This window comes from Neopsephotus bourkii, unplaced genomic scaffold (assembly GCF_033783945.1).
Source record: "Neopsephotus bourkii isolate Nb327-2 ecotype Australia unplaced genomic scaffold, CSIRO-AGI_Nbou_v1 NB_333, whole genome shotgun sequence".
Lineage (NCBI taxonomy): Eukaryota > Metazoa > Chordata > Aves > Psittaciformes > Psittacidae > Neopsephotus > Neopsephotus bourkii.
In genome coordinates, this window is record NW_026900839.1 from 1,391,557 (window position 1) to 1,403,424 (window position 11,868).

The 11,868-nt window shown below is 42.0% G+C and overlaps 1 protein-coding gene across 9 annotated transcripts in view; it reads left to right on the forward strand.

The window, feature by feature from the left end:
• The window catches only part of KIF1B (kinesin family member 1B), a 93,429-nt gene extending 81,986 nt beyond the window's left edge, over nt 1-11,443 (forward strand). For all 9 annotated transcript variants that reach the window (XM_061347959.1, XM_061347962.1, XM_061347961.1 and 6 more), the window contains 10 exons: nt 488-621; nt 1,130-1,191; nt 1,888-2,033; nt 2,380-2,619; nt 2,976-3,047; nt 3,635-3,756; nt 4,490-4,639; nt 5,113-5,305; nt 5,910-6,028; nt 6,780-11,443. In XM_061347959.1, coding sequence (XP_061203943.1) covers nt 488-621; nt 1,130-1,191; nt 1,888-2,033; nt 2,380-2,619; nt 2,976-3,047; nt 3,635-3,756; nt 4,490-4,639; nt 5,113-5,305; nt 5,910-6,028; nt 6,780-6,822 — 1,281 coding nt within the window. In that variant the 3' untranslated portion in view covers nt 6,823-11,443. The remainder of the gene's footprint in view (nt 1-487; nt 622-1,129; nt 1,192-1,887; nt 2,034-2,379; nt 2,620-2,975; nt 3,048-3,634; nt 3,757-4,489; nt 4,640-5,112; nt 5,306-5,909; nt 6,029-6,779) is intronic.
• The last annotated feature ends 425 nt before the right edge of the window (nt 11,444-11,868 follow it).

An 11,868-nucleotide genomic window follows, 5' to 3' on the forward strand; every position in this document is an offset into this window, starting at 1 on the left:
AAATGATCTTTGAATCCTGAAGCCAGGGAAAGTCTTTATTCATTTTCTGAGAGCAGGGTGGAAAAGTTTATTCACAGTTAAAGTGCTACAGATGTCAAGGTATCACTGCCTCACAACAAATGTGAAATGAATCTGGTGATCTCCTTCTCTTTATGTGCCTCATTTGATGATCTTAAGGTCCTTTCCAACCCTAACTATTCTATGATTCTATGATCACTGAAATCAGCAAACACTGCTATGTAAGTACTACCAGTACTAAAACACTGGCCTAGCTTTTGGCTTTCCATGCAAAACACTGTTGTCTTGTGTAGTACTTCACCCACAAGATGCATCAAGTACTTCTGTTTCATGGGAACACATAAGAAAACCCTTCACCAAAGACCCAAACAAGAACAAATTTCATAAAGCTGTCCCACTGAAAGAGGGAAGCAGTGTAACTTGGCTTAGTTGTCTGCACCCACTCATTCATTGCTGTTCTTTCTCTTAGCTTGACCATTGCATCCAGCCTGCTGTTATAACAAAGGATGTCTGTATGGTGTTTTACTCTCGAGATGCCAAGATCTCCCCACCACGGTCACTGCGCAATCTCTTTGGCAGTGGCTACTCCAAATCTCCAGATTCGTAAGTTCAGTGACCAGTTTTGGTATCCATGTTTTATCTCATTGTACTACGGTTTTTCTCTTAGAGGGCATGGGGAGAATGCAGCTTTGTTTCCTTTATTTCTTCCTTGAAATCCTACCTAGTTCTAGTTCTCCAGTCTGGTTTTGGACATTCATTCTTGAATTTCTTTCAGTGAAACTCTGATGACTTCTTTCTTTACTGACCCCTTTTTCAACCTTTTGACAGAATAGTTGGGAAGAGATCCAATTTTCAAGCTCATACATAGATTATCCTGGTCTGGAATTTACTGCAGTAAAGTGGCTCCTTGCTGAGTTGAATTGGTGGTGGGGAGGAGCATGGGGGATGCCACTTGCAGTCTGTTCTGGCTATTTTATGTCAAGATTAGAATTCAGATGTAGTTCTGACTTACTATACCTGAAGTTCTAATTTGGGGACCACTTAACTAAAGCTAATACACTTTGTACCTGAAATTAATAGTTCTTTTTCCGCTCTGGTTTCTTGTGAATAGCAATCGTGTAACCGGGATCTATGAACTAAGTTTATGCAAAATGGCAGACACAGGAAGTCCAGGTAAGCAGTGACTGGATGTTTGAGTGACAAGTATGAAATACTGCAGAAAATTCCATAGGCAAGATGGAGTAAACACTTCTGCCCTGATGGGAAGCAGTTCCTGTGTTTCACAGGAGCAGTGGAACGTTGCTATTCCGTTAAAAAAGACTCATGCAGGCTTTTATTTTCCACTTGGGTCTGTGTTTTACCATTGGTGAACCAAGGATTCGCTGAGAACTTTACATTTTCTGATATGAGTATATAAGGAAACTGGGCATGTGCCTGAGTCAGACTTAGAGGGCATAGTACATGGCTCATAACTAGCACAGGTGAGACTTTGTATTTGCAGCAGTAGTTTTCTCTTGGTCCTCATAACTGATATCTGATGCAAGCTTGATAACTTGGAAGGAATGTAGTTCATGTAGTATCAATATACTTTTCCTTTAAGACCTAGCAATTGAAGTTCTTTTGTTTACTTAGAGTGACCAGGAGTTTGCATTATATCCTGGTCAATAGAAATTTTATCTGAATGAAGAAAGCTGGAAGAAATCAAAACTCTTTGGAATGTGTGACTGCTGTTAATGGAATCATTGCCGTGTTTATTTCCAGCCCAGCAGCAGAAGTGTTGGTTCTTCACAGATTGCTAACGGGTAGTGTGTGTTAGTGGCATCCCTCAGACTGTTTTTAACATGTCTGATGTTGTTTCTTGCTGCTCAGGAATGCAGAGGAGGAGGAGGAAAGTCCTAGATACATCTGTGGCTTATGTGCGAGGAGAGGAGAACCTGGCGGGTTGGAGGCCCAGGGGTGACAGCCTCATTCTTGAGCATCAGTGGGAACTGGAGAAACTGGAGTTGCTGCATGAGGTGAGTAAAGAGATGGGGAAGGGGAAGAGAAAGCAGAACTGTACCTTTAAATTTGCCTTTGATCTTGTCCTGGGTTTAGCTGGTCTGAGCTGAATGAGTTCCCAGGTGGCAGGTTTGTTCCCAAAGTCAAGACTTAAGTAAATTCTCTAACAGAGAAGGTAGAAAACGTGTGGCTGGCCGCTGAATAGAATCTTCAGCTCAGAATCAAAGTGTATTCAATTTCTAGTGCTATTGTAAACTCTGTACATGCTTACTGGTGTGACTCTTGAAAGAATGCCTAAGAATTCAGTTCCTGTAAAGTAGGCAACATCCTGGAGCAGATGACACTGATTTCTTTTCTTACCAGGTGGAAAAAACCCGACACTTCCTTCTGCTTCGTGAAAAGCTTGGTGACAGCATCCCCAAGTCCCTGAGTGACTCGCTGTCTCCCAGTCTGAGCAGTGGAACCCTCAGTACCTCCACCAGCATTTCCTCACAGATTTCGACTACAACATTTGAGAGTGCTGTGACGCCCAGTGAGAGCAGTGGCTATGACTCAGCAGATATAGAGAGCCTGGTGGATCGGGAGAAAGAGCTGGCCACCAAGGTATAACATGAGAAAAACAGCATGAGTCTAAGTTGGGGTGCTGAAGATGATTAAATGTTAATTATGAGCTTCCCAGCATGGCAAATATCCAGTATTGTGAGAGCTTCATTTTAATGGGAAATAATCTGTTCTCAGCAGCCAGTGCTGATGGCTCAGTTTGTGCTACGGCTGTACCTCATCCCCCTTCATTAGTATTTCTGTAAATGAAACATTCTAATTTATCCTTTTTATCCTGTTTATCCCTTCAAGAGCTGCCAAGTTTGTCTTGGCAAAGGGCCTCTTGTGTTTGAATTTCTCTGAAAACCTAAATGTAAAATCCTTTTCTGTGTGTTGTTTGTTTTCCTTCCCCACTTCAGTGTCTGCAGCTTCTCACTCACACTTTCAATCGGGAATTCAACCAGGTGTACAACAGCATCAGTGATTGTAAGGTAAATGTTTCATGCAATACAATGCATTGTATTTGTAGTACAATAGCAATATGTTTGTAGTTTGTGGAATCTGATTCTGTGAAGAGACAAACCACTTCATAGTAATTTCTTTATTTTCAGTCTGCTGGAAGCATTTAGCTATTCAGCATCAGGAATTGCATTCATGGTGTGAACTTGGGCTATATATATCTTGCAGTTTATTAGCAGGCTGGAAGTGCACTGTATTTCCCTACCTACACTTGTAATGTAAAAGGGTAAATTGGTTTTTAAACTCTGACTATAGGTACAGGGAACTCCAAGTTGCAAACTAGATGGTCTGATATGCTGTTGAGGAAGTCTGGCTGTGAATAGCAAGTAGTTTAGGACATTAATAACAACCTGTGCCTACAGAAGTGCCATTGTGTTTTCACCTGGGATGGGTTTATGATGGTTGTGTGTGGAACTTTGACTAGCAAGTGGGGAAACAGCTGATAGAAATACCTTCTATTATCTGAGCCTCCCACATGCTCAGTGCCATGTTCTAGTCTGGACTGTACCAGCTACCAAAAAATGCCCCTCTAATATGTTGCCTGCGTTTGTCCTTGTAGTTGTCAGATATTTCCCCCATCGGGCGGGACCCCTCTGTGTCGAGTTTCAGCAGTGCCACCCTCACACCTTCATCTACCTGCCCCTCTCTGGTGGATTCAAGATGCAGTTCAATCGACCAGAAGTAAGTATAGGGTATTCATAGAAACATGTTACCTCTCAGTGCTTCACAAACCTCTTTGTTATGCTTTGATTTATTTTAATCCCTCCCTTCCTTTTCCTGCTTTCAGGTATTTCTCTGTACAGCGCCCTTCCTTTATCTTCCCCAGTCACTGCACAATTATTTTTCCCCATTTTGTTCTTTTGAAGTATTTTTTCTTTGTGTGAAAGAACAGTCAGATGTGTGGCATTCCGGTGACCAGTGCAGCGTCAGTGTGCAGAGTCCACAAGTTTTATTCAGAGCTCTGTTAAAAAAGGCCTACGAACAACAACCCTGAATAAACCAGTTTGGCCAAGAATCTATCTTTATGTTTCTCAGCTGTATCTAGAGAAGATGTTTTTCATTAAATTGGGACTAATTACTTAGTGAAAGATGTGATTTGTACCTTCTCAACCTAACATCCCTGAGGGGAGGAGTGCTGATGAAGCAGTACATTTTACATGAAACCATAGTAAACTGGGCAAGAGAAACAAGGGAGAAGTAGTGGGGAAACAACTTACTGGCAGTTAGTTTAAGTTTTGTTCCACAGACTTCAAGGAAGTGCTATCTGATATTGTACAAAAGGACTCCAGTGTCATATAAAACTGGAAGATGAAACTTGTAAGACAGGCGAGGCTGTAGATGCACTTTAAATTCCATTGTCACATTCAGTTGGTTTATTGTGATTTACTTCTCTTTCTCCACTCTTATTTTTAAGAACACCAGAAGCAAATTCTCGTGCCTCCAGTCCCTGCCATGAGGTGGAACAGTTCCAGCTAATTCCTACGGTAGAAACTTCCTATCTTGCCAGAGCTGGAAAGAATGAATTCTTAAACCTTGTTCCTGATATTGAGGAAATCAGACCAGGGTGAGTTTTCTGTTGTGTGACCACGGCTTCCTGAGAGCTGCACAAGGGCTTTCTGAGATTTGTAGGGGTTTATGGCCCATTTGAGGGAGTTAAATTAAACAAGTGATAGCAGGACTGCAGAGTCCTTTATGAGAGAAGCAGGATTGGTGAGGGTCATATTAATATCTCTGCAGCATTCATTCCCTGCATCTACTCAATAAACAGGATTTTCACTGATTTGAATATAATGTCTGCTATCATCAAAACCATGGCTGAAGTTCGCTGAAGTAGAGATCTTTATGGCTCCTTCTTTGTGTCAGACTTTTGCATAGTTATTGAATTAAAAATTCAGTGTGCTATAGAAGAACTTCTTCATAGTACTGTTTGTAGACAAAACATAGTAAGGACCAAGTGCCTTGCACAGTGTTTTGCAGTTTCGTGTCTTATTTAGGGGAAAATGTATTCCTGTTTATCTGTGGGTTTGTTTTTTCCAGCTCTGTGGTCTCAAAGAAGGGATACCTCCACTTCAAAGAGCCACTCTCCAGCTCCTGGGCCAAGCACTTTGTGGTGGTTCGCCGTCCCTATGTTTTCATTTACAACAGTGACAAAGATCCTGTAGAAAGAGGACTCATAAACTTATCCACAGCTCAGGTGGAATACAGTGAGGATCAGCAGGCAATGGTCAAGGTCAGTCTGCAGCTATCATTTATTTACCCATAGAACTGGAATGTTACAGGTAGTAGCGCATCCATACAATCCTGTGTGTCATCTCTGATCCAAGGAAGATACATCTGTGTCTTGGGCAGTGTCTGGAATCTGATGATTCTGGCTACTAAGGCCCAGTTTGTTCAGGGTTTCTTCTGTTTTGGACACAGTTGCACAAGAGACTAAAACAAGCTGCTGTTACACATCATATTTTGCTTTTAGGAACATATGTTGGTACCATCACCCTGTATATTTGGGCTTTGTAGTCTTGTTTCTGTGGTGGTTTGGGGTTGTGTGTTTTGTTTGTGTGTGTAGAAGGAAAACCCCAAAGCAACACACACAAGCATCCTGCAAGAAATCAAATTAACTTTACTGGTCCATCTCAGCTCTTAATGTCCATACTTAAAAGTATAATTTGTAGAAGATGTCCTATCTGATTGACTAATAATATCCTGGAAATGACCAGTGAAAGACCTTAGGTCTTGTGGTGTTCAGGAGTGTGCCACAGCAGACTTTCCCTCAGAGAGGAAGCGTGCATCATGTGCTTGGTAGTCTTCAGTAATTTAAATTGTCTTTAATATTCCAGACACCCAACACATTTGGTGTATGCACAAAGCATCGTGGGGTCCTGCTCCAGGCCATCAATGACAAAGACATGAATGACTGGTTATATGCCTTCAATCCACTTCTTGCTGGCACAATACGGTAAGAGGCAGCTCATGGGCAGACAGTGCTGCAGAGCACAAAGACAGTGAGAGAGTCATAAGCAGGAGGCTGAGAGTTTCCCACAGGATTTAACCTTGCTTGTTCCGAATTTGATGGGTGAACTGAAGGGAGAAGGGGGACAGTAAAGGGAAAATCAAACCAAACAAGCCCTCTACTTCAGAAATGCAGTGGCTGCTGCTTTGCCTTGTGACATTCCTAGCAGATGTATCCAGTTTGAACATGGGTGGTAAGCTTCATGCAGTACTGTGTGTGGAGGCCACATAGTGGTTTCCTTATAGGGCTGTTTTACAGATTCATAAGGCTTCTTACTCCCTCTGTGCAGGCGGATCTGGGCTGAGAGCTAAAGCAGAAATCCTCATTTCCCTCCCTTTTCTTGAACTTCTCTAGAAGCCATTCCTTTAACATGGGTCACAGACATCCCCTGCTTGCTGGAGAGGTCTGACTACACTACAGGAGCTCTTCCTTTTAGTTAAAAATAGCTAAAAACTGAACGATTTTTGTACAGCATCAGATAATTTCTTAACAGTGCAGTCCTTAGAAGATCCTGTCTTCCTTTAAAGGAGCACAACAGAAGAGTGAGAAACCTTTCTCATTATAGCCCTTTATATGTTTTGCTTATGGAATAAACTAGGACTATGTAGGATTTAAGAAAAAGGTGGACAAAGTGGGGAGGGAAGAGCAATAAGCTTCCAGAATTCAACAAATACTTCTTTATTTCTTTCCTGTGCAGGTCAAAACTGGCTCGAAGACGCACGGGCCAGCTGAAGTACTGAGTCCATGTAATGTTCTCATCTGTTTCCCCTAACTCACCTTCCGATAGATGAAGTGTTACCTCGCATTTTCTCTTTGTGATTCTTGACAGTTTCTCTTGTATGTAATCCTGTGGCTTAACATCCCCTCCCCTCCCACCTCCTTCAGCACATTTCCTAGGTATTCTAACTGTACCTTGTTTCTTTTCACTTGTACTGAGGATCGTACCTAGTAGCATGTGGCCAAACTAAAAGAGAAAGAAAAAAAAAAAAGGCAAAAAAAAAAATGAAGTGATTTATGCACGACTCTAAAAAGAAAAAAAATAATATTTATTTTAAATTCTAACAATTGTTTTCCCATTTCCAACTGACCTTTCGGAGTCTGTCCCACTGTCCGTTGTTGTCTGTCTGGACTGCTGCAGGGTTTCATTCAGTTTGTGACTTGGCAGTAGTCATTGGTTCCCTCAGGGCAACGTGCTAATGCCAGGGAAAGAGAAATTCTTCTATGTAGACATTACCCAGGGAGGAACTGCAATAGCTCCTCAGGCTTTCTGGATCCAGCCTCTTATTTAAACTCTGTTGAAAGCTGATATTGGACAAATCTGTCTGGGCAGACTGGATTTTGGACTTGGTGCAGGTTTTAGTTTCCAGGATCCATCGGGTTAGGCATGAGCTGGAAAAGGATAGGGAACAAACCAAGAGGGGCTGGCTAGAATAATCTGCCTTTAGACTCTCGCAGGGTTGCAGGGGAGCAGTGCTTGGCTTTGACTCTTTCCCAGAACACTAACCCTCACTACTCTGCCACTGAACTGAGCTGAGGAGACAGAACTTGTGCTGACACGAGGAAAAATAAAGCACATCGATCAAATATTAGGTAGAATCCCTAAGGTTTTAGATGCTCAGCCTCATATTTGGCAGATGGAGAGTGGTTAAGTGGAAATGAAAGTGTGGTTGTTCCCTAGAGCCCTTTCAGGAGAGCACCGCAGGAGGGCAGTGTCTCCTCTTCTGCTGTTGGTCCTGACTGCAGAGTTCTGGAGCAACAGCAGTAATCAAGTCTCTTGGAAGGGATGTGCGGTTGTCATTGGTATGTTGGGATAGACTGCGGCATCATTCCGCAAGGCCTGCTTCATGCATGTGGCTCTTATCTGCAATACTCTGATGACATCCCATCTGTTCATGGGGAAAGCATCCTCTGTCTACAGAATGCTTTCTAGACCTAGCACTTACAATATTCTCCAGGGAACAGCTGGACACTTTCACTTCCTTTTGGAACAACTGTTGAATGTCTCCTAATTTCCCTGCTACAATTTTAATGAGCTAAACCCCCCTCCTTAGTTTTAACTTCAGAACTGATCCTCCCTGGGGGACAGATCAGGAGGACTCTGGTCCTGGTCAGTGGGTATGATAATAGGCTTCTTGTTGATCAGCTGGGTGGTGTTAGTTCTTGACCTACAGTGTAAGTTCTTCTTGCGGGCAAGGTTTTGGTCCTTGCCCCTGTAAAAGAAGGCAGAATGAGTTTCCTTTCTGAGAAGTGAACTCATCATAGTTAGGTTTTCAGGGAGGTTGGGAGGAGTGGTGGTTTCTTTCACTGTGTTTCAGACTGCTGTGCTATAATTTATTGACTGCCCTGGGCATTGACAGGGCTGGCTGTGATCCTGGGGGATGGACATGGATTTCATCCTGAGGTTCTGACCTCAAAAGGGAGAGGTAAAAGAGTTTTGTTCCACTATTACAGTAGGCACATCTAGGTACACTCCAGCTCAAGAAGGTCATTTGGATTCAGCTTACTCATCACAGGTTAGAAATTCTGTGGCCAAAAGTGGACGTGGGACTGGCATCAGCTGAGCAATTTCTAGCTTTATGGGGTTTTCATTCTCCAGTAAAGTGCAATGCATGAGACCTCCTAACAACATGGTTGGCAAAGGAGCAGGGAAATGGAGTTTGACATTTGCTAGGACATGTCTTTATATATCTTAAGGTAGTACTCAAGCTAAATCATGCTCATGCCATCTCCTGTGGTCCTCAGATTTATTTCAGAACTGGAAGCCAGAGTGAAGGAGCATCCTGGGGACCCAGGAACGTAATAGGGATTTAATTTCCTTTTATCTTCCTTCTGGTTTTGTCTTGTTTAATTGTGTGTGACTTAACACAGTGATGCTGTTCCTTTGTTATGCAATGGACGATAATGCACTTCCAGTGTGTGGATACATCAGATTTGTCAGTGCTGCAGGAGGCCTCCTCAAGCTGGAGCTAAGCCGATCTCAAGAATTAGGTTAATTTTAAGCACTAAAGTTGTTGCTGCCATCACCACTGTGTGTAATGAAGGTGGAACCAGTTTGAGGAGGCAGTGATTTAGGCGGTGGCATTTTGTGACACACTTGAGAGCATTTTAAGTTTTATCTTTTTCTTTTAACTAGAAGAAAACTAGTTCGCTAAGTCTTTGCTTTGGATAAGCCAGAAAATGAACTAAGGAGATAGAGGCATTGCATAGAAACACGATTAAGGGATCTTCCTTTAAAAGCAGGAAGAGATGGAGGCTTTATTTATACAGAGCTGGAAGTGGTACAGCTGTGTTGCATAAATGTTACTCTTCTACCTAAAGACTGCAAGCAGCTTCTGGTGACTTGATGTCCCTGTGGATAACAGATCAGCAGAAGAGAAAAATTCTATTTTTAAGCATCAATATCTCTTAAAGCTGCATGTGACTAAAGATTTTTGTTGTGTGGAGTTCAAACGGGCATTACTGTTTTCAGGTCTGACAAAGGCATACAGTTAGAGTTTCTCACCAATTACTGAAGCCTACGTTGAGACATCAGTTTCCCTGCTTAAAACTGGACTGAAATCAATTCAAGTTTCCTTTAGAAGGATAATGAAGCAAAAGATTTCCATTTACTCTAAAGCTTCTTTAGCCCAACATGTTAGACATTTCTTTCTAGAAGCAGAGCAAGAAGGGGACAACTAAGTCCTAAGCTGCCTTCTCTTGGCATTTAGAAGTGCACTCTTGGTTACCTACTGTGTGTACCTGAAGTCCTGGAGTCAGACAGCTCTTGGGGCTCACCCTCTCCTTGGAGACAAGGCATCATGCCATGGGCCTGCCAACCCACTTGGCATAAACACTGGTAGGTGTTCTTGGAGAGGTTGAGTGCAACACCGTGCTGTGTTTTAGGGTGTTATGTTCCTTGCTGAAAAGAACAACACTGCCCTTTTTTGGCCATTGAAAATCGTGTCATTGATGTTGGGGCTTCCTGGATATTTTAAAGCTAAGCTAAACCTCCTATACTGTTTTTTAGAAATGCACTTTAAGTACCTTTTCAAAGAAGATTCCTGTATTCTGGGATGCAGAAGGGAAGGCAATACTATTTCCAGACCACTAAGAAAGGGGTTTTTTTGGTCAGTGTCCAATAGTCCTTATTACTGATTCACAAGGTATTTCAAAGCAAAGACTTCACTTTTTGCTGCTTGTACCTAATTTACAGGGTTTTAATTTTATGTATTGTATTGTATATTTATACATCTGTAATTAATTGCACATTAGATAACCGGATTAGCTTTGGTATAACACCCATTGGTACTATACAATCAACTAATACAGCCTATGCCTATGCATCTTTCTGGTACTCTTGCACAGTCTTAAGTTTGTGTTAGTTCATACCATGGTGGGTGTTTTTGTTGAAGATGCAGCTGTGAACGTGCTGCTGGAAGGAAGGATACTGCTGCTGCTCTGGATGGTTTGCTGAATGTACTTCAAAATGGGTCTCTTAACGTGTGCGTTGCATCTCTCCATTGTAGTTAACCCCAATATGTGGTCTGAACTATACTGTATGTAGCAGGAATGTATTAATTTTATGCTTCCTTGTTTAAAAACATCAGCTGTTCAAGAACAGGATTGACTTATTTTTTGTTCAGAAGGCCATTTATGCGTTCTAAGCATTTGAAATCAAAACTGGTCCAGCCCGAACCAGATGGTTGTGTCCAATGTCATTTGGAATTGTTTTTATACCAACAGGATCAGCTGTGTATTCGGAAAACTGAGGGTGTGGAGGTCGTAAGTCTTCAATTCTTGATGTTGCCAAGTTATTGGCCTGATCCTGAGCAGCACTGAACTACCTCTTGCCTGCCCTGAAACCAGGGGTTAGAAGCAGAGGGAGTCTTGAATGCCCAGCACTTCCCAGGATCAGGTCTTGATTTTCCACTCTGCTTGTTCATACTTCATGTGCAGTTGGTTAAGGTTCTTGCATTTGGACATCAGCCATGGTGTTGCACTCACATACACACTTTTAATTGCAGTCCTCATTCCCCTGTTTGATCTCTCTGTACACAAGGTATACAAGGGATATGCTGTGTAAGTGGCCTTCTTGAACAAAAAGCTCTTTGCAAACTGATTTCATCCCAGCGAAGGAGTGTATCAGCAACACTGTACATTAATTTCAGGTTTTCATTTTCTTATTTTATTTTGTAAATATATCCGAGATTTGGAGCTTCAGTATACAAAATGTAAATATAGTTCATGTATTTGTACTAATTCTGATCCATTTGCTGTATAGCCTTAGGTGTGCAATGCAGATATCTAACTGTGTATGGTAACCTTGCACCACTGAATTGTTAGTGAACGAGGTGAAACAATAAAGGTACAACCAGTGCATTAGCAGATACAACGTGTGCTCCTTTTATTATGGTTTAATTGCTAATATCTTACATTGCTGAGTTGTTTTCACAACCTGTCCTGAACACGGTTAGGCTTTTATGAAAAGAAAATTGTCTTGGCTGGTGTTGAGAAAGATGAGAGGATTTATTGTTCCTCATCCTTTTCCCTTTGGATTTATTGTTCCTTGTCCTTTTCCCTTTGGATTTATTGTTCTTCATCCTTTTCCCTTTGGATTTATTGTTCCTCTTCCTTTTCCCTTTGTGTTATGCAGAATTTTGGACGCTTTCAAAAGCTTCTTTTGCTTCAAAGATAAGACAGGACTCTCACAGAGCTGCCAATGCTCAACTTGACCATTAAAGATGACAGGAGGATGAAATGAAACCACCAAAATGTAACAGGAGAGTTTAAGGCACCAGCTCTGTGGA